We start from the raw sequence: 22,879 nt of genomic DNA, 5'->3' as shown, positions 1-22,879 counted from the left end.
TAGAAAGAAACATTAAGAAAGCAGTTTTAAATTAAAAGTTTTGAATTAATTATGAAGTTTCTGGGTACAGGTAGCACCTTAAACCTGGTTTCAGGGGTGGGGGAAGGACAATAAAAGTCTGAAATATGACATCTCTTCTATTTGGGAAGACAATGGTATAGATCTTTCAGTTTTTCAACTACAATAAGGCAAGATTCTAATTTTTAGAAACAGGTATTTAAATTTCTTGCCATATCTTAGGCCTGAGAAAAACTAGGTCAAGTAGACTACAAATTATGAACTCTAATGTACTATGTAAAGAGGATGTCCACACTTAATATGAGCAAAAAGTTACTTTGTTTTATACTTGTTTCTGAAAATGGCAAATAACTTATACATACATACATCCTTATACATATGTAAATCCTTACAGATACATAAGCTATGGGCATGCATGTGCATACACATACAAATGTATATCTGTAAGTACATGTACATAGCTATCAACACTAAAAGAATACTCTATAACTATGGTTGTTTACCAGGAATACACAACAAAATCTTCCTGGTAGCTTTTTCAAAATATCTTGCCTGGACCCTAAACCAGACTTAATCAGAACTTCAGCAGTGAAATCTGGCATGTGTTTTGGAAAAGTTACTCAGGTGATTCTAATGCATTTACAGTTAGGAAAAGAATCAATACTCTCTGGTAGTTTCTAAAATCTTTCAAAACCCATGCTCCTTTTTGGTAAATATAAACATTTCGAACTCCACTGAAATACTTCAAATGAGTTAAATATCATGGCTAAGGGAATTCCCTGGTGGTCCAGCCAGTGGTTAGGGCTCCGTGCTTCTACTGCAAGGGGCATGGGTTCCCCCCCAAAAAAAAATTATGGCTAAAAAAGAAATTGAAGCAATGGTCAGTTTAGGAACTATGTAGGCTCCCTGCAGGTGGGGTCCTCTCCTACAGCTGACGATCCTGATCCATATATGCTTGGGTGACAATGAGGTGAAAATTAGAAGTGGCTGGTATCCACTTGTAATAACAGTTAAGCACAGAAGCGACTTACTGACTATGGTATGTGCTACTTGCCATTTGAGATTTTCTAGTTGTCTTACTAGATGTAACTATAAAAACTATGGACAGTGCTTGCATTGCTTGAAATTGGACAAGTTTAAAATAAAATTGTGAAAAAGAAAATCTGTATTAATGTTCAGAGTTCTTGAACAGAGCAAGGCCATCTACACAGTACTTGTTTTTAATCAGTTATATTGAGGTATAAATTTTTTTTTTTTTTTTGGTGGCTTTGCCTTGCAGTTTGCAGGATCTCAGTTTCCCGACTAGGGATTGAACCCAGGCCACGGCAGTGAAAGCCCAAATCCTAACCACTAGGCCACCAGGGAACTCCCAGGGTATAATTTGTACACAACAAAATCCACTAACTTTAACTGTACAATTAAATGAGTTTTGACAAATGTTTAGAGTTGTGTAACCACTGCCACCACCACCACCAGGATACAGAACAACTCCATGGCTCCCAAGAGTCCCTCATCCCCCTGTACAGTCAATTCCCCATTCAGGCCCCAGCAAACCAGTCACAATACTTCTCACTTGGTTTATGGAAGCTAAAATTCAATCCACCCACCTTTTGTCTAAGATATACCCACATTCTGTAAATTTCATACCATAAGTAACTTTCTACAAATTGAAAGAACTTTAGAGACTATAAAATCCTTACAGAAAATAATACAGTCTTTAAAGGAAGTAGTTTTTGACCTTGCTAAGTATTGCAAAATAGTCCCCCTCCCTCAGATGGATATTAAAAACTTACAAAGGGGAGAAATATTCTTTCAGTTCTTATTTCTGGTTCAACTCAAATCAAGCAATAATACCTTCTAGGTAAGTATAAAGATCTAATGTAAAATGCTTTTTAAAACCTTACCTGTTCTATTCGGTGTCTTGTCTGTAGATAAGGGTCATACCTAGCACGGATAGCTCGCATGGAGGTTGGCTAAGAAAAAAGAAAAGTATCCTGTTATGCCCATATTGAACTAAGAATAAAAAGTAGTTTCAAAAGGGTATTAAAAATAAAGTTCCCTTGGGCTCCTTTCTTCCTCTCTCAGTCTTGTCAGGGTTCAAAACAATGTCCTGAATAGCATTTGGCTGGTCTCCACTCAACAGCAGGCAGCTCCTTGGATCATAGTTATATCTTTGTGTAAACCCTTATGGCATCTCCAGGGTCACCAAATTGTTATACTGCTCACAGACACAGCTGTGTATACACATTCAAAAGAGTTACTTGATAAAATAACCTTTAAACCAGATCATTAAATATCAACACAACACAGTTTGTAATGGCTTGACAAAAAGCCATCATGCTATCATACAATGGAATAGTCTACGGCCATGAAACAATATACTGATATAAAATGTTCCCTAAGATACATTGTTAAATGAGAAAGGTAAGGTGCAAGGTTTTGACAGACTACCTCCTGTGTAAAAAGTTAGGATAAAGAATATGTATTGCTTTTATATCTGTATACTATCTCTGAAGGACGTACAGGAAAGGGATGATACTCATTGTCTTTGGGGGCTGGAGCAGAAAGGGGTGGCTGGGGAGAGTGATGAGAGGGAGTCTTTTCACCGAAAAATTCTTTTTGTATTTTTAAAAATTTGAACTATGAAAAACAGGTAAGAAATGAAAAACCATGTATAAGAAAAAAGTCACATGGTTTCCTGGCTGCTGGCCTCTTCGGATGAGGCCGACGGCCTCGAAAGCCTGCTCGCTGGCCTCCTGCTTGCACTCGCTCTAATCCTGCCCTCACAGAACCATCAAATGATCTTTCAAAAACCAACGCTGGATTATATCATCCCCCTGCTTTAAACCTGGATGGCTTTTCACGACACCTGTAACACACTCCTTGCCCTGGCGTACAATCCCCGGCGTCACCCGTCTCCCGAATCTCATTCTCCCCTCACCGGCTCTGCCCCAGAGCCCCCCACTGGCATTCTGAGCCTGGCTCCGTGGTCCAGCTGTTCTCTCTGCTAGGAATGCTCTTTCTTGGTATTCTTGAAAGGCTCTTTCTTGTCATTCAGGGCTCAGTTTAAATGTCACCTCCTCAGACCATTCCTTCCTAGCCTCCAAGGCTGAAGTATCCACCCTGCTACGACACCTTACTTGACTTGACTTCCCTGCTTTGCATTTACTAGTACCTGATTTATTTTTTCTTGTCTGTTTCTTTACTGTTTACCCCCCACTTATTAGAATGTAAATTTCTCAAGACCTGACCTGTTTTTTCCCAGCTGCAGGGGCAGGACAATGTACTGGTGAAGAGCACAGGATTCAAAGCCTGGCCCTGTTACATATTAGGGGCGTGTCTCCAGGCCAGTCGTGTAAGACTTCCGGGCCCTGGTTTCCTTACCTATAAAACTAGGATAGCAATAGTGTCTACCTTCAAAATCCTGCTGTAAGGTTTAAAGCTGTAAAGCACTTAGAACAATGTTGATATATTAATAATAAGGGCTTACATAAATATTTCTCCAGTGACTAGAACAACAGACACTCGGCAAATGTTTGGTGGATGAATAACTTAACGTAATCAGGAAAAAAAATAAAAAATAAAAATTTTAAGAAAGCCAGTACTTGTAAAAGCACACTCTTAATAAAGTATGCTGTAACACTCCTCAGACAGCCTCACATGACTTTACCTCATATCCAGTATAAGACTGGGTCGAATATTCAAAGTCTGAATCAGGTCCACCAGGGCAGTATCTGCCAATACAATGAAATGAAAATGTCAGATACAGAACTTAGTTCAACCGTCTAGTTCAAGTATCTACAGGCTCCGTAAAATCTGACTGAACCAGCTTCATTTTCGAATCCTAACAGAAGATTGTACCTTTGTAGTACCTGCAAATATATACATTTTCTACTAACAAGTAAAAAGATAAACATATAAAGGAACATTATTACAGTCATTTTCAGAGTACTGCAGTCACTATTATTTTAGAAGTTTAAGCTTTTAGGGGCAAATAACCAGGCCTAAGCTTTCCTAAGTTTGGACTGATACTCACAGTGCTCTCCTGGGAACTACACTTAAGAAAATCTTTCTCCTGATTAATCTTCCTGTCTAGAGTCATGAATATTCTTCTGCTAATTTTTCTAATTATCTAAATTTAATAAGTTTAAAGATTATTAGTAAGGATAAGTTTTTACTTTGATACTTTTCTGATCCAAATTCATTATAAACTTCTGACATTTGGAATTTAGGCAGCTCATATTTCCATTATCATTTATCAAGTTAATAGAATATCTACTGTTTTGAGTTCTATAACCTATGAATTTTTTTTACTGTGTATTGCAACAAATTAAAATCTTTATATGCTTCATTTATTTTTTTTAATTTATTTTTTATTTTTATTATTACTTTTTTTTTTTTTTTTTTGCAGTACACGGGCCTCTCACTGCTGTGGCCTCTCCTGTGGAGGAGCACAGGCTCCGGATGCGCAGGCTCAGCGGCCATGGCTCATGGGCCCAGCCGCTCCGTGGCATATGGGATCCTCCCGGACTGGGGCACGAACCTGTGTCCCCTGCATCGGCAGGCGGACTCTCAACCACTGCACCACCAGGGAAGCCCTATGCTTCATTTTTAAAGCATTGAGATATCCTACTAATAGGTGCTTGTTTCAAAGAACTAACTTATGAATCTATTAAGTCAAAGTTTTAAATATTACCAGGGAGTTCCCTGGTGGCCTAGTGGTTAGTTATGCCGGGCTTTCACTGCTGTGGCTCGGGCTCAATCCCTGGTCGGGAAACTGAGGTCCCACAAGCCGTGGCCAAAAAACAAATACAAACAAAAAAAAGTTTTAAATATTACCAGCATGTATTGATCAAGGCTCTAGGGGACTTATTGGTTCAATTAAAATACACACACATACACAACTTATCACAATCATCATACTCACACACATATGTTTCCTGTAAAACTGATGTGTGGACATCTGTGGGGTTTGCACATGACAGCCACAACAGCAATCTATAAAAGGAAGATTAATAAAAAAGCAATTCTGCAATAATTCATACAAATTCTGGAGAGTTGTTATCGCTCAGAAAGCAGGAGAGGAATGCAATCAGAGGGTGGCACCCAAGGGGGTTTCAAAAGTACTGGTAATGCTGTATTTCTTAAAGTGAGCCGTGGGTACCAGGGTGATCTCTTTTCAATATTATTAATCTTCAAAATGTACATATGCATTGTATACACTAGTTTGTATTGTATTTTACAATAAATTAAGTGCAAAATAAGGAATTAATACCTTTTAAAGTCACGGTGATTCTTATTCTCTCTTGCTCTTTCTGATTTGTTTTAATAAAATAGCCTACAAGAGAACAATTACTTGTGCAATTCTATAAAATTATATCTACACCTAACCTTTGTATCTCAAACTCTTCCCAACAGATCTCAATATTTAGAATAGAGACTATTAAACTGGAGCTAGACTTCAGAGTGTGTGCAAGATATTCTCAGAGGGGTCTGTCCGAGCCCAGTGGGGTGGGAAGAGCATCTGCTTGAGAAGGGTGTGACGGCAGAGTTAGACAGCCAGTTACATATGGGGGCAGCTGGTCAAATAAGGGTGCACACTAACATGAATGCAAGCCAGGTGTCTTACCGTCAGAGAAGAAAGTTATGATTTCTTCATTTATTTTAGTGAAGTAGAGTTGATTTACGATGTCGTCTTAATTTCAGCTCTCCAGCAAAGTGACTCAGTTATACACATATATATACATTCTTTTTCATATTCTCTTCCATTATGGTTTATCCCAGGAGATTGAATATAGTTCCCTGTGCTCTACAGTAGGACCTTGCTGTTTATCCATCCTACATAAAATAGTTTACATCTGCTAGCCCCAAACTCCCAATCCATCCCTCCCCAACCCTGCTCCCCCATGGCAACCACAAGTCTGTTCTCTATGTCTGTGAGTCTGTTTCCGTTTTGTAGATATGTTCATTTGTATCATATTTTAGATTCCACATATAAGTGACATCATATGGTATTTGTGTTTCTTTTTCTGACTTACTTTACTTACCATGTTGCTGTAAATGGCGTTATTTCATTCTTTTTTATGGCTGAGTAGTATCCCATTGTACATATGTACTACATCTTCTTTATCCATTCATCTGTCAATGGACATTTAGGTTGTGTCCGTGTCTTGGCTGCTATGAACATAGGGCTGCATGTACCTTTTTGAATTATATCAATAGTTTTATCCAGATACATACCCAGGAGTGGGACTGCTGGATCATATGGCAACTCTATTTTTAGTTTTCTGAGGAACCTCCATACTGTTTTCCAGAGTGGCTGCACAATTTACATTCCTACCAACAATGTAGGAGGGTTCCTTTTTCTCCACCCCCTCTCCAGCATCTGTTATTTGTAATGACTTTTTAATCATGGCCATTCTGACTGGTGTGAGGCGGTACCTCAGAGAAGAAAGTTAAAATATGCAAAGGAAGAGAACTAGAATGAACTCTGTGGGTTGGATGAAATTAAAGGTACTGGTGTGGACTCACAGTATACACACACACACACACACACACAAATATAGATGCAAATGTGTTATGTATATGTGTGTGCAGGTATGTACATATATATTTCCTAGTTTGGTCCACGGAGAGGGTCTGGGAGCAGCAAAACCCTAACGGCATTGAGCACATCTAGCACTCAGATCTTTGTTTCTAAATATTCTTCTCCACTAAAAGAAACCAGGGCTCCTTGGAGAAACAGCTGATTCCAGGGCTGGGGTAAAGAAAGTACAAGATGAGCCTGGAACATTTTATTATGACTGAAAGCTAGAAACTGCTCAAAGAATGATGAGGACATTTAAAAAAGAAACAGAAACCAGCTTGAAAGGGCTCCTACTGGTCAAAACTGGGAAAATTTGTACATCAAAATAAATAATGATGGAACAGATTATAACCCACCAAACAGGAAATCATTTAATCCATTCACACAAATGAACGAGGAAACTGGAAGTCTGATAAGGAACAGGATATTGGCATAGTTTCAAAGTACTTCACCGGGCTTCCCTGGTGGCGCAGTGGTTGAGAGTCTGCCTGCCGATGCAGGGGACACGGGTTCGAACCCTGGTCTGGGAGGGTCCCACATGCCGCGGAGCAACTGGGCCCGTGAGCCACAACTGCTGAGACTGCACGTCTGGAGCTTGTGCTCCGCAACAAGAGAGGCCGGGACAGTGAGAGGCCCGTGCACCGCGATGAAGAGTGGCCCCCACTAGCCGCAACCGGAGAAAGCCCTCGCACAGAAACGAAGACCAAACACAGCCATAAATAAATAAATAAATAAATAAATTAAAAAAAAAAAAAAAACAGTACTTCACCACACAAAACTTCTTAATTACAAAGTGGAAAAGAATAACTTTACAAAGGGGACGCCTAGCAGACATCACCTTGATCAAAGTAGACAACATCAGTGACAGGACAACAAACTATGCATCACCTGACAGGATATAATAAGAACACAGTATCACTTCTGTGATGTTCCTGCCAGAGATGCAAACCCGAATCTAATTATGAGGACACATCTGATTAAACCAAATTGAGGGAGATGCTACAAAACAACTTGCCTGAAATCTTCAGAAGTGTTAAGGTAATGAAGTAAAGGAAATACAGAGGAAGTGTCCAGACTGAAAAGCCCTGACAACTAAACGCAGCACGTGATTCTGAACTGGGTCCTGTACGTCATTACTGAAACACCATTAGAAACTTGAAAGAGGTCTGAGGATTAGATGATGATAATGTATCAGTGTTAAATTTCTGATTTTGATGGCTGTATTGTGGTGATGTAAGAAAATGTTCTTGTTTGTAGGAAGTACACACTAAAGTATTCAAAGACATCGGCTTTGCAACTTACTCTCAAATGGCTCAGGGATAAAGTGCTCTTTGTAGTGGATTTTCAACTTTTCTCTAAGTCTGTGATTATTTTTTAATAATAAAAATGATTAAAATTGAACTTAAATCATTAGTGATCTAGAGAAACTCCAAAATAAATCATTTTGCGAATCAAGGGCTTCCCTGGTGCCGCAGTGGTTGAGAGTGCGCCTGTCGATGCAGGAGACACGGGTTCGTGCCCCGGTCCGGGAAGATCCCACATGCCGCAGAGCGGCTGGGCCCGTGAGCCATGGCCGCTGAGCCTGCGCATCCGGAGCCTGTGCTCCGCAACGGGAGAGACCACGATAGTGAGAGGCCCGCATACCGCAAAAAAAAAAAAAAAAAAATTTGCAAATCTGAATTAAAAACTTAGATTTTCAAACAAACGTTTGTATTTAAAATGAGACACAAATGGTATATGTATACCACTGATGAGGTCAATCTAATTTCCCAATCTTTTATTGAGGGCCTACAATATAGGCCAGGTTCTGAGCTACACAGAGCAGGTGGGCCCTAAGACTACAAAAATATTAATGCACTGCCTCTGTCCTCTGAAATCATACAAGCTAGCAGGGGAGGAGGACATAGAGAAATAGGCTATTTCAAAACCACATGGTAACAAGCATGTGGTAAAAGAAACTACTAGGGATGCCCAAAGAAGGGGATTAATTAGCCCTGACCAGTGGTGTCAGGGCAGCCTTCCTAAGGGATTGACAGCCATGCTGAGTAAGAGTTAACTGAGCTAAGAAGGCAGAGGGACGTGGGGACCAGGGAAGCAATGTGCAGGAGTTTTCAAGCATTTTTTAAGACGCTGAACTCTCCCTTCAAGTAATGTCTTACTTAGAACATCAACTTACAGATGAGAGAAAAGCAACAGCCCTGGGTGAGGTAGAGATGGGGCCTGCTCCCACGGCTTCCCTATTATTCCCCACAGTAGCTCCTAAAACACTTATACGGATCCTGTAGTTTTGTAGAATACAGCTTAAAGATTACTGATAAGGTAGGAAAAGCTATGACTTTGGAGTCAGCCAGAGAGATGAACCTTTGAATGTTTTCTCTGCCTCTTACTGTGTATTTTCCTGTTTTGTAAAATGAAGACAATACTACCTACCCTCAAAACAGTTTTGAGGATTAAATTAGAAAACACACCAGTGCAGTGGCTGGTATGTAACAGGTGGGCAACATATGGTCACTACTGTTGCAATGAGTAATGATACTACTCTGAATAATAAAAATCATGATTTTCAAAGCAAAAAAACCAACAAAACAAAAACTCAAATACAAACAGACTCAAAATGGATCATAGACTTAAGTATACTAAAAAGGTATGCCACAGACTGGGAGAAAATATTTACAAGACACATGTCTGATAAAAGACATGTATCTTAACTATACAAAAAAAAATTAAAACTTCACAATAAAAAACCCAAACAACCCAATTAGGAATAGGGCAAAAGATCTGAAGAGACACTTCACCAAAGAAGATGCACTGAAGGCAAAATAAGTATATGAGAAGATACTCAACATCGTATGTCATTCAGGAATTGCAAATTAAAGCAATGAGATATCACTACATACCTAACAGAATGGCCAAAATCCAGAGCACTGATAACACCAAATGCTGATGAGCTTGGGAGCAATAGGAACTCTCATTTACTGTTGATGGAATGCAAAACAGTGCAGCCACTTTGGAAGACAGTTTGGGAATTTCTTACAAAGCTAAACGTAGTCTGACCATATGATCCAGCAATCATGCTCCTAGGTATTTATTTACCCAAATGAGTTTGAAAACTTTTGTGTATGCAAAAACCTTCAAATGTTTATCGCAGCTTTGTCCATTATAATGGCCAAAAATTGGAAGCAACCAAGATGTCCTTCAATAGGTGTGTGGATAAACAAATTGTGGGACGCTCAGACAATGGAATATTATTCAGTGCTATAAAGAAATGAGCTATTAAGCCACTAATAGGACACAGCATAACCTTAAATGCCCACTGCAAAGTAACAGAAGCCAATATGAAAAGGCTACAAAACATACTGATTCCAACTATATTACCATTCTAGGAAAGGCAAAACTACAGAAACAGTAAATAGATCAGTAGTTGCGAGAGGTATGAAACAGAGGAAATGATGAGGGGAGTTTTAGGACAGTGAAACTATTCCATATGATACTGTAACGGTGGATACGTGAAATTATGCATTTGGTAAAACCGACAGAATGTACAACACTGTGAGTGACCCCAATGTAAACTACAGGCTTTGGTTAATAATAAGATAGCAATATGGGTTCATCGATTATAACAAATGTGTCAAACCAATGCAAGGTATTAATAATAGGGCAACCTGGGGAAGGGGGAGAGAAAGTATATGGGAACTCTGTGCTTTCTGCTCAATTTTTCTGTAAGCCTAAAGCTGCTCTATAAAAAAAAATACAAACAAAGCACTACAGTAACAGCAGAAGTAAAAGCATGGAGGTTAGTGGACATATACCTGGAGAAAACTATAATTCAAAGAGATACATGCACTCCAATGTTCATTGCAGCACTATTTACGATAGCCAAGACATGGAAACGACCTAAATGTCCATCAACAGATGAATGGATAAAGAAGATGTGGTACATATAAACAGCGGAATATTAGCCATAAAAAATAATGAAATAATGCCATTTGCAGCAACATGGATGGACCTGGAGATTATAATACTAAGTCAGTCAGAAAGAGACAGATAAATATATGATATTGCATATATATGAAATCTAAAATATGACGCAAATGAACTTATCTACAAAACAGAAGCAGACTCACAGACACAGAGAACAGACTTGTGGTTGCCAAGAGGGAGACATGGTGGGGGAAGGATGGATTGGGATTTTGGGATTAGTAGATGCAAACTATTATACAAAGAATGGATAAACAGCAAGGTCTTACTGTATGGCACAGGGAACTATATTCAATATCCTGTGATAAACCATAATGGAAAAGAATATGAAAAATGTATATATGTGTATATCTTAATCATACACTTGCCATACAGTAGAAATTAACACAACATCGTAAATCAACTATACTACAGTAAAATAAATTTTTTAAAAAGCATAGAGGTTAGGATGCATAGCAGCTAGGGAATGACAATCTGCTGTGTTCCTTTGATATTTTTAATAGTCATTCTGGTGATACTGCAGAAAATGGATTTGGTGCAGGTAAGACAAAGTAGGCCCATTAGGAAATGACTAAAACAATCTAAACAAGAAATAATAAAGGCCAAAACATTCCTCCCGGTGGTGGTAGGAATGGACAATGCATTTCACATCTTTTAGAAACTGAGTGGATGGGGGTACCACTAGCTGAGGTGGACAAGGAAGATGGATGAGCAAGTCTGAGGTTTTGGTTATGCTATACCTAAGGGTATACGTACAGGCAGTCAAAGGAGAAACGTCTAACAGGCAATTTGACATGGATGTGAAGCTTGGGGAGAAGTTGGAGCTACAAGTCAGCATATGGCAATACTTAAAAACATCAATGGATGAGATCACCAAAGAAAGCATGTATGGCACTAAAAGCAGTTGGCCCAGGACCACAGAAAAATCAATTTTTAGAGGGAAGCAGAACAAGAGTAGCTGTCAAAGAAAGAAATGATCCGAGGTAGGAGGAAGACAGAGAGAATGGAATTATGAAAGCCAAGTGCATTTGTCAGGTTGAAACATTGCTAAACCTTTGTCTCCATGGTGGCAAGCCCACACACAATGATGAAAACTGAAAATCCAAGACTTACCCATAAAGCACGTTATTCAGGGATATGGAAGTAAATGCCAAGAAATCAGCTAAGACCTAAAAGTGGTTGCCCTGGGGGAATAGTGGGGGGAGAATGGGAGGTGAGGGGTTTGGACCCACTAGTTGTTCTGAAAGAGTCTTTTATACTAGGTACAAACAAACAAACAAACCCCAAACACTTAAGTACAAAGGAGAAGAGACTAGGATAGGTGGTACATTGTGTGTGAAAGTTCTGGGGTTTAATTAGTCACAAATATATGATCCAGGAGATACGGCTACCCAGCAAGTCATTATAAGCTGCATTTACTAGAAGTACAATATCCCCATCCAAACAACAGACTGAACGTCTTAGATCACATCAGGAACACAGCATTCGCTTCTGGGTACCACGTTTTAAGAGGGTCTAAAGACTATCAATTCTTCCCTCGTGTCTTTCACACTCATCCTTTTTATCCTGGAGGCCCTACCTTGATTCAGGCTCTTAACACTTCACACCTAGGTCAAACCAAGAGCATCCCAACTGGTCCTTTTGGCTCCAAGCTACCCTACACCTTGTATGCAAATTAATTTTCTGAAAATCTATTTGGTTCCCATCACTCCCCTTCTCAAAAATCTTTCAGTTTCCTATTATCTGGCTATTTTGCAGGACATTTAAGATCTTTTACAAGTGGATCCCACGCTAACTCTTCACCCCAATGTCCTGCTGCTTTCCAAAATGAACTGTCAGCCCCAGTGAGTCTGGTACACTCGTGGTTCCCTGCACACACACCTCTTACATCATCTCTACCTCTGTGCCCTAGTTCCTGGGTCCTTGCTCCCATCACTCTTTGAACCTGCTCTTCTCTGCTTATATGGGCACCATGTATATGTTAGTCAAGCTCCACGCTTCCTCTTGGGCTTTCCCTAGTCCCTTTTACTGCAGGGACATCTCTGTCCTCTGGACTCCCATATTACTCCCTATGGTGTCAACTGTTTCACAATTACCATATATATTAACAGAACGACTTTGCACTACCAATTAACTTTTCAAAATACCTTTTATAAGTATCAATCTTGTAAGCCACAAGCTTAAGATGGCCAACAATATTGGTCCTCTTATGACAGTCACCAAGCATCTAGCTATACTTTTAAAGACACCAAAAACCAAAACATAATCTACTCCTCTAAGAACAGGGACCCTTTCCCCTCTGTGCCCTCCTGGCATTCTGCATGTGTCTCCACTCCAGCACACACCATAGCATATGGATTTTATTAGTCCAAATCCCCCACTTCCACCTCACTACCCGGCTGTTACATGGAGGCAGGGATCTGTGGTGGAACAGATACGCAATCAATCTTTGATGAATTGAATCACTCACCCCACTGGCAGTTCTGATGGGTTTTGCCTTTAACTTGGGGACCAAGACCTTTCGATACTGAGGTGGGACTGCAGCAATGATATCCACCAGGCGGGGCTGTGCTGAAAGGCCATATTTAGCAGCTGTCCTGGTTTTCACCCTGAAAGTAAAGCATCTAGCATTATCAAGATCACAATATTTCAAGGACAAGCTACCAAAAGGATAACCTATAAATCACATCATCAACTCCTTTCACCAGATGACAACAGTGGTTTCAACATTTGTAATTATCAGGGAACTAGAACAAAATTCATGACTTCTTGTTCTCCAGAGTACCAGAAAGAAAACCAGATGACTACAGGGCGGGGGCCCAGGACAGTGATACAGTGTAGGTCTCGTTCAAAGTAGTGCTCCAGCTTCGAAGGATTCTACCCTTTTCTCAGCTTCCACGCTACTACATTTAGGATCAGATTAATTCTGTTGTGGGGGACTGTTCAGTACATTGTAGGATGTTTAGCAGCATCCTTGGCCTCTACCCACTGGCACCTCTTCCCGTTGTAACAACCAAAAATGTCTCCAGACGTTGCCAAATGACTTGAGGGTGGGGATGGTCATGCCTAGTTGCAAAGCACTGCCTCAGGCCAACAAAACAAAACAAAACAATTTAAAGCAAAGCTATGCAGAACCAAATAGGAAATAAAGTAGATATATTTTTAAAGCTTTAAAAGTTTTAAAACTTTTTCTAATTCAAAATATTATATAAAGAACAGAATAAAACATATAAATATACTCTAACAATTATAAAACAATCACTCTTGTAACCACATTCCAAGAAAGAGAATATGATCAGCACTTCAGAAGACCCGTTTGCCCCTTCCTGACTGTAACCCTATCCCTAACCCCCAGAAGTAACCTTTATTCCAACTAATAACTCCTCGCTTTCCTCTATAATTTAGCAATTTTTCTTTTCTTTGTGGCTGCTAACCAAATCCTAATAGGCACTTTATCTTCTCACTTTAATCCATCTAGAAATATTATGGGGTGTTAAAACCATTTCAACAAATGGTTACTGAGTACCTGATAGATACAAGAGACTACCTAAGTACTTGGTACGTCAGGAGGTATAAGGCATAGCTGTTTCATGCTCTGTGTTCGCATGTTTGCAGACAGGCATGCACAAAAATAAATCTACAAGTAATAAAAACATATGTATCAATAATAAAACACACACACAACAATGAATGATTCCAGATCTCAAGAGAGGAACTCAATGTGTGCTGAGGAGATATTCAAAGAAAATGGGCACAGAAAAAAGATAGGCTTCAGACAGGCAATAAAGACACAGAGATGGGGCTTCCCTGGTGGCGCAGTGGTTGAGAGTCCGCCTGCCGATGCAGGGGGCATGGGTTCATGCCCCGGTCCGGGAAGATCCCACATGCCGCGGAGCGGCTGGGCCCGTGAGCCATGGCCGCTGAGCCTGCGCGTCCGGAGCCTGTGCTCCGCAATGGGAGAGGCCACAACAGTGAGAGGCCCGCGTACCGCAAAAAAAAAAATAAATAAAAAAGACACAGAGATGACACTGAGAGCAGACAGGCTGGCTTATGTGAAGATGCAAAAATAGGATAGTACAGATTTTAAGAAATTTGAGTAGACCAACTTAACAGAAAGCAGAAGGTTTTCAATACGAAGATATAGAAGTTTAAAAAGTTGGAAAAGTTGAAGCCACACCGAGAGGCCTTACGTAATGGGCTGAGGAATCTGCGTTTAATTCCACAAGCACTGGGAATGTGCTGAAAGTTCCCGCACAGGGAAATGATGAAGGAAAATTAATCCAGCAAGACAGTAAAAAGAACTAAAAGCATAAACTACTGCAGGAGTCTAGACTTAAGTTTAAAAAGGAATGGAAGAGGAAGTTGGTGGTGAACAGGAAAGAGAGTTATAATGAAGAAACAGGCACAATTTTGACCCAGTGGACCTAAGGGAAAAGATTCAAAGATGACACGAGTTTCAAACCTGGGTGAAGGTTAAAACAATTAGGCAAAGAGGACATCTGAGTAGGGGCTGGTTTTAAAGCAGATGCTAGCTTTAGCTTCAGATGTGCTAAATTAAAGAGAATGACAAAAATATACAAGTAGAAATGTTCATGAGAAACAAAAGATTTGTATAATCAGAGGTATAGCCAACAAAGATGGGGAAAAAAACCCCACTGCTAAACACATGGTAGAAAAACCAATAAAATATAATGTCTTCATGGCATAAAAGAATAGTTACTAATTTATTCTTTAGCAAATGTTTATCAAGCACAATGTTCCAAGGAAGGGGTGTAACATCGTAGTATCTCAAGTAACAGAAGACAGGGTCCAAAATAAGGTCATGTGCCTAGTGACTAGACCATTGACGACCTGGGGATGGTGGGAGAACCCTTTCACTAGAGCAGATTTGTATCATAAATATATAGTAAATAAATAGATGCAGAGAGGAAAGACCACTCTTATTTGAGGATGTAGCCAAGTCAAAGCTGAACATGGCTGTGGAGAGGAAGTGGATGAACGTGTCCAGGAGGTTCTGAAGTAGGGAAAGGCTGGATTCGATCAAAGGCCCCAAAGAGAGGGCTTCCCTGGAAGAGAGCTACCACCTCTCTGAGACGACCGGGAAGAGAGGAAGGGTGTGACGTGAGATGGCCCAGAAGGACAGCGCCTGGGCTCTGGAGACGGACGACCTGATTCTAAATCCCAGCTCTGCCAATCACCAGTTATTTACTCCTGAACAAATTATTTAACCATTCTCTAAGAGGACCCACCTGTCAAATGAGGTAAATACCTACCTCATATAGTGTTTGAGAGGATCAGCTGAGCCAATACACATAACGTACTACTAAGAGCGACCGGAATACCGTAAGCGCCCAAGGAATGTTAGAAACTATTAGTATTATAAGGCTATAAGGCAATTTTGCCATAAATAATCGATAGGGCAGGGCAGAAAGCTAAATTCTCAACTGAAACATGAAACATGAGATAGAACCAGTAGTATTTGATAATTTCATAAAAGAGATCTACTACCCAAGAACAAGATTACCTTCTTTTTTATAGATCCACTTACTTATTTAGATCGATGTCTTTCCCCTGTTCGTGGGCTTCAATTAGTTGTTTAATAACATCTCCTATGGTCAGCATCATCAGCTCAGCAGGGCTGAGATCTCCTGAAAAGATAATATTTGACATAAAAAAATCATATTACTCAGTAAAGGTTTTTGTATTTATTAGGAGTTTGCCTTCCAAAATCATTCCAATCATGTCAAAATGATAGCTCAAGTACACAAGACACTACTGTATACAATTTGATCATATACTTTACATCTTTAATTTTAAAACCAACCTGGCTTCACCTATATATGGGAAGAGTTCACTTTAGAAGCATATACACCCCAAGAATGATAGATGCAGGAAAGAGCAGAGACAAACATGAGGAAAAAGAACCGAATCACACAGGAAAGGACCAAAGTAGTTAAAGTAGCTTCCCTTTATCTCCAGATTGGTAATTACATTTAGATGCATTATTTCATCTGATTCTCGGAACACAGTGAGGTAGATGGAACAAGAATATTTGCCTGTCCCATAAAAATGCTACCAAGGGGTGAAGTTGAAACTCAAACCCAGGTATCCGCAGAAGTAATCTTAATACTATTTTGAAATACAGTGCAATGTAGTACTATTTTGAAATACAAAGACATGGGTCTGTACGTGCCTAGGGATCTTAACACATCTGTAAAATATAGTGTATCCGCCATCGCAACATTCTCCTGGCAACTGAGGCCGCCCTTCTCCTCTAAAAGGCAACAGCAGAAGCTGACATGTTCTTACATGACCCCATCCCCCCAATTAAAGTTGATTGGTTCAAGGATGGGCACCTGTCCAGGTCGGGCAAATCTGAGCTCTTTTTCTCAAGGCAAAAGAGACCAGTCCCTCTCCAGTGATAAAAAGTTGTGAGATTTCAGCTTGGGAGCTACTAGCAAGCCTGCCTCCTGCCTGCAGAGAAAGCTGGTGTGCAAAGATAATGATGTCATCAGAGAGAAACACAGATGAGAAAGCCCTGGCGCTCATGAAGCCCTTTCATTTACTTTATCTCATTTGAAACCTCCCAACACTGGAAGGTAGGTATCGTTACCACATTTCACAGGCGTGAAAAATTAAGGCTAGTTAAGACATAATTGTAAAGGGCATAGTTAAGACTCAAATCCAGGTCTTTTCTCCGCAACTTACATGCTTTTTCCCACTGTACCAAGCCACGTCTAATTTAATGAGGTAAAGCTAACACATACAGAACAATCTGAGAGAAAAAGAAGTCCGTCTATAGTCAAAGGCTAAGTGCTTTCTAAACCATGTAACTCAGCCCTTCAGAGTTCTACCAAGGTGCCTGAGGGGCCATGTAACAGGTCCGGCTGGTGGTGATTAAGGTAAAGGAGGAAGGGGAGGGGGAGGGAGAGGGAGGGTCTCTTTCTCCATTTCAAGCAAAGCCGCTCGGCTTTCATCTGTTTATATGCTGAAGTTCTGCATAAGAATTTATTTGGAGGAGAAAAGGTGATTCAGGTGATAAAAATACAGGCAGACCTCAGAGATACTGCAGGTTCAGTTCCAGACCATCACAATAAACCAAATACTGCAATAAAGCAAGTCACACGAATTTTTTTGGTTTCCCAGTGCATATAAAAGCTACGTTTACACTGTACTGCAGTCTGTTAAGTGTGCAAGAGCATTATGCCTTAAAAAAAACCCTTAATTAAAAAATACCTTATTGCTAAACAATGCTAACCATCATCTGAGCCTTCAGCAAATCATAATCTTTTCGCTGGTGGAGAGTCCTGCCTCTATGTTAGCTACCAAACTGATCCGGGTGGTGGCTACTGGAGGCTGGGTGGCCGTGGCGATTTCTTAAAATAAGACCACAGTGAAGTGTGCCTCATCCATTGACTCTTCCTTTCATGAACGATTACTCTGTAGCAGGCAATGCTGATTGACAGCATTGTACCCACAGAACTTTCAAAACTGGAGTCAGTCCTCTCAAACCCTACTGCTGCTGTATCAACTAGGTTTAACATAATAGTCTAAATTTTTTATTGTAGTTTCAACAATCTTCACAGCATCTTCACCGGGAGTAGATTCCATCTCAAAAAAAACACTTTCTTTGCTCATCCGTAAGTAACTCCTCATCCATTAGCTTCATCGTGAGATTGCGGCAATTCAGTCCCATCTTCAGGCTCCACTTTCAATTCTAGTTCTCCTATTTCCACCACATCTGCAGCTACTTCCTCCACTCAAGTCTTAAACCCCTCCAAGTCATCCATGAGGGCTGGAATCAACTTCTTTCAAACTCCTATTAATGTTGATATTTTGACCTCTTCCCATGAATCACGAATGTTCTTAATGGCATCCAGAATGGTGAATCCTTTCCAGAAGGTTTTCAATTGACTTTGCCCAGGTCCATCAGAGGAATCACTATCTATGGCAGCTATAGCCTTACAAAATGTATTTCTTAAATAATAAGACTTGAGAGTCGAGATGACTCCTTGATCAGGCTGCACAACGGATGTGTGTCAGCAGGCATGAAAACAACATTAATCTTGTCTCCATCAGAGCTCTTGGGTGACCAGGTACATTAACAATGAGCAGTAATATTTTGAAAGCAATCTGCTCTCAACAGTGGGGTTAAAATACTCAGTAAACCATGTTGGAAACACATGGGCTGCCATCCAGGCTTTGTTCCATTTAGAGAGCACAGGCAGAGTAGATTTAGCATAATTCAGAATGGTAAAGGAACATTAGCTTCAACTTAAAAGTCACCAGCTGCGTTAGCCCCTAACAAGAGAGTCAGCCTGTCCTCTGAGGCTTTGAAGCCAGGCAGACTTCTCTCTCGTTATGAAAGTCCTAGATGGCATCTTCTTCCAGTATAAGGCTGTTTTGTCTACATTGAAAATCTGTTGTTTAGTGCAGCCACCTTCACTAACTATCTTAGCTAGACCTTCTGGATAACTTGCTGCAGCTTCTCCATCAGCACCTGGGGCTTTGCCTTGCATTTTTATGCTATGGAGATGGCTTCGTTCCTTAATCATCATGAACCGACCCCTGCTAGCTTCAAACTTTTCTTCTGCAGCTTCCTCAACTCTCTCAGCCTTCAAAGAATTAAAGAGAGTTAGGGCCTTGTTCTGGATTAGGCTTTGGCTTAAGGAAATGTTGTGGCTGGTTGATCTTCTACGCAGGTTACTAAAACCTTCTCCATATCAGCAATAAGGCTGTTTTGCTTTCTTATCATTCATGTGTCCGATACAGTAACATTTTCAATTTCCTTCAAGAACTTTGTGTTCACAACTTGGCTAACTGTTTGGTGTAAGAGGCCTAGCATTCAGCCTACCTCAGTTTTCGACATGCCTTCCTCACTAAGCTTAATTATTTCTAGCTATTGATTTAAAGTGAGAGATGTACGACGGTTCCTTTTACTTGAACCCTTAGAAGCCACTGTAGGGTTACTAATTGGCCTCACTTCAATATCCCTGTGTCTTAAGGAATAGGGAGGCCTGAGGGGAGGGAGAGAGATGGGGAAATGGTCAACAGGTAGAGCAGTCAGAACACACACAACAGTTATCAATTAAGTTCATCGTCTTATGTGGCAATTTGTGGGGCCCCAAAACAATTACAAGAGTAACATCAAAGATCACTGATCACCATAATAAACATAACAATAATGAAGTTTGAAATACTGCGGGAATTACCAAAATGTGACACAGAGACACGAAGTGAGCAAAAATGCTGTTGGAAAAATGGAGCTGATAGACTTGCTACAAACCTTCAATTTGTAAAAAACACAGTATTTGCGAAGCGCACTAAAGCTGGGTGCAATAAAACGAGGTATGCGTGAAGATAAAGATTTTTAAAACACTTGTGTAGCCCTTGAGTATATCAAGAATTAACCAGAGAAGTAAATTAGTAAGAAAAGGCTTCGTGGAGGAAATCACACAGGGATCTTTAGCGGGCAGGATCTGGACAAGCAAAACAGAGTGCAATCCAGAAGGAACAATATTAGGTATAGGAATTACCTATCATCTTTACGTGCAGGAGTACTGCCTAACTAGAAGAGAGGCTTTTTCACAGGGTTCAGTAAGAACAGATTACAGGGTACACTGGCTACAAGGCAAAGGCATTTAAATAGGATGCAATACACAGTGGAGAATTATATGTTCTCAAGTTGGGGAGTAAAAAGATGAAAGTTGTGTTGAAAGAAAATAAGTACAGATTGATCCTTGAACACTGGCTTGAACTGCACAAGTCTACTTATATGCAGATTTTTTCAAATAAATACAGTACCTGTATTTTTATTTTACAGATCCTTAAAGTTTGTGTTTGAGGATCTGAGTCCTGATTCTATCCAAACTGTTTCAGCTTCCTGCCCTTTGGTGAGCCACTTATCAATTCCTTTGTTTTTTCAGGCAGAGATAGCAACACTCAGAATTTCAACTGTGCAGGGGTCAGTGCCCCCGACCACCCCCTCCGCTGTTCAAGGGTCAACTGTATACAAAATATACTAAAGAAAAAGAGGATACAAAAAATGATTCAGAAGATGAAAAGAATACACATCCTCTGGATACTAAGTAAAAGGCTCTTGAAAGGCAACATTGTTAAAAAACAAAACAGATTTACAGTAAAGAAACTTGGATGACAGACTCAGTCCCTAGCTTCCAAACCCTACTGGCTGTGTGATAATGAGAAGATGAACGGCTTCTGAGCTCCCATTTCCTTGTCTGCAGAATTAGGATAATCCATACATCTCTTTCACAAGATTCAGTAAGAATCAACAAAAATAATGTATATATGAAAGCCAAAGTATTATTCAAATATCAGTTCTTAATGAAGGTGGGTTAGGGGGATGGTGGCTAGAATGATGAGGAATAAACTATTTCAAGAAGCAATTTCTATAAGAACTAACAGAACTTGGTAATAAATGAAGTCAAAAGTTTAAAGCTGGAGAGATGGAGGAGCACGTTAAAGGAAGAAGATAACTAATCAATTAGGGGCATGTAGAATTTGATGCCACAAAGCAACTGAAGGTAACTTGGACACTTGGAGCAGTTGATGCCAAGAGGCACAGTGATTAAGGAACAGATTTTTTTTTTTTTTTTTTTTGCGGTAGGCGGGCCTCTCACTGTTGTGGCCTCTCCCGTTGCAGAGCACAGGCTCCGGACGCGCAGGCTCAGCGGCCATGGCTCACGGGCCTAGCTGCTCCGCGGCATGTGGGATCTTCCCAGACCAGGGCACGAACCCATGTCCCCTGCATCGGCAGGCGGACTCTCAACCACTGTGCCACCAGGGAAGCCCCAGATTTTTTTTTTTAATTTTATGTTTTTGGGGTTCATAGAGACAGCCTGAGAAAGTTCTGGGCTAGGAAAGTTTCTTAACTCTTTTCACCTCGGCTTCTTCGTTTGAAAAGGGGACGATATCAGCCTAAGAATTATTAGCAAAGGCTCAACAGATGGTAACCATAGTTATCATAACCATCATTATAATTAGACCGACTGCTCAATTGAGCTTACAGAGATAACACTAGAACCTGTGAGAAAATACCTGAAATTTGACTCCATTCGGCTGAAAAACTAAAGATGGCATTGCTCCACGCTAACTCAGGAGGTAATACAAATGGGAATGACTGCCTAACTGCCCCCACAGAATTGCAAGAATAATTCAGTGGTTTTCTTTCTTTGAGCTTTAAAATAATCTCAGATAAAAAAGCACGTGAAATGTGTCGTAAAACGAATCTTAGCAAATTAAGAGTCCGAGAACGTGTTAAGTCCACCGACCACGTTAACTTCTTGGAGGGCATACCTTGGACTAGAGCTTTTGTCCTTTATGCAAAAGACACCAAGTGACTGCCAAAAAGGAAGAGTAAGGATAGGTTGGTTCAAAAAACACAACAGGTGAAAGGAGAAAGCAGGGGGCTGGAGGCCACAGACGGACCACAGGTGGCTGGGGAAACTGGATGAGGTAGCGGATTCCCGCGGGAAAAACTGGCTTCAGCACCTGAGGGCCCGGGGTTCGCCCCTTCCCTACCACCGCCCCGTTCCCCCTCCCTTTCGCACCTTTCCGCTTCTGCCTCATCTCTCCGCTGTCGTAGCAGCCGCCAACCCAGACAATGTAGCGTTACCCACTCGGACCTCTGGGAAAATCGCCAGCCACAAAGCAACTCTGTCCTGTCGTAAAGTGACGATCAATATATCGTAAAGCTGTTCCCAGAAGACAGCGCGCGCAAAGGGTCCGCCCCGCTTCCCAGCAGCTGCTCGCAGAGCTCCAGGAGGCGGGGCAAAGCGGCGCCCCGGGCGAAGCAGCCCGGAGTGTAAGAGCTGTAGGGTTCCCACGTCCGAACGCAAGGGCAGCTTGGGCATTAGAAACCGCGACCTGGGCAGCACAGCGACAGGACAGAGCTTATGGACAGAGGCTGTGCCAGGAAACCTAGATAAGAGGGCGGATGTGGGTGGTCTCTAAATAAAGGTGGAGGAGCCCAGGGTGCGTTGCGTCCAGGGTGGCTGGGCGGGAACGTGAGGGGGGATCGCGGGAAACTAGATTCAGAGCCTGGAAGAGACGATGCAGGAATCAAGTAACGATCTGAGGTCCAGGCTCTGACGCCAGTGGATCCCCCTGGTCTCAGATGAATGGCGCGTTATCAATAACCATCATGAAAGCTCTGGAGATCTCTCCAGAAAAACGCACACACGCACAAAGTTTTGTAGTGCTTGGAGGCAGAACATGGAATCATGTTTTCCTGAAACCCATCCATGATCTCCTTTGTTCATGGACCAGAAATTAAGA

The 22,879-nt window shown here is 40.9% G+C and overlaps 1 protein-coding gene across 1 annotated transcript in view; it reads right to left on the bottom strand.

The window, feature by feature from the left end:
* Positions 1-22,258, bottom strand: part of ELP3 (elongator acetyltransferase complex subunit 3) — a 108,605-nt gene extending 86,347 nt beyond the window's left edge. The window contains exons 1-6 of the mRNA XM_081236661.1: positions 22,153-22,258; positions 16,131-16,230; positions 13,053-13,191; positions 4,946-5,016; positions 3,689-3,752; positions 1,923-1,991 (exon numbers count right to left, since the gene is read on the bottom strand). Coding sequence (XP_081092787.1) covers positions 1,923-1,991; positions 3,689-3,752; positions 4,946-5,016; positions 13,053-13,191; positions 16,131-16,230; positions 22,153-22,171 — 462 coding nt within the window. The 5' untranslated portion in view covers positions 22,172-22,258. The remainder of the gene's footprint in view (positions 1-1,922; positions 1,992-3,688; positions 3,753-4,945; positions 5,017-13,052; positions 13,192-16,130; positions 16,231-22,152) is intronic.
* Between the last annotated feature and the right edge of the window lie 621 nt (positions 22,259-22,879).

This window comes from Mesoplodon bidens, assembly GCF_964165515.1.
Source record: "Mesoplodon bidens genome assembly, chromosome: 6".
In the NCBI taxonomy this organism is placed as follows: Eukaryota; Metazoa; Chordata; class Mammalia; order Artiodactyla; family Ziphiidae; genus Mesoplodon; species Mesoplodon bidens.
This window is presented reverse-complemented; position numbering and strand designations above follow the sequence as displayed.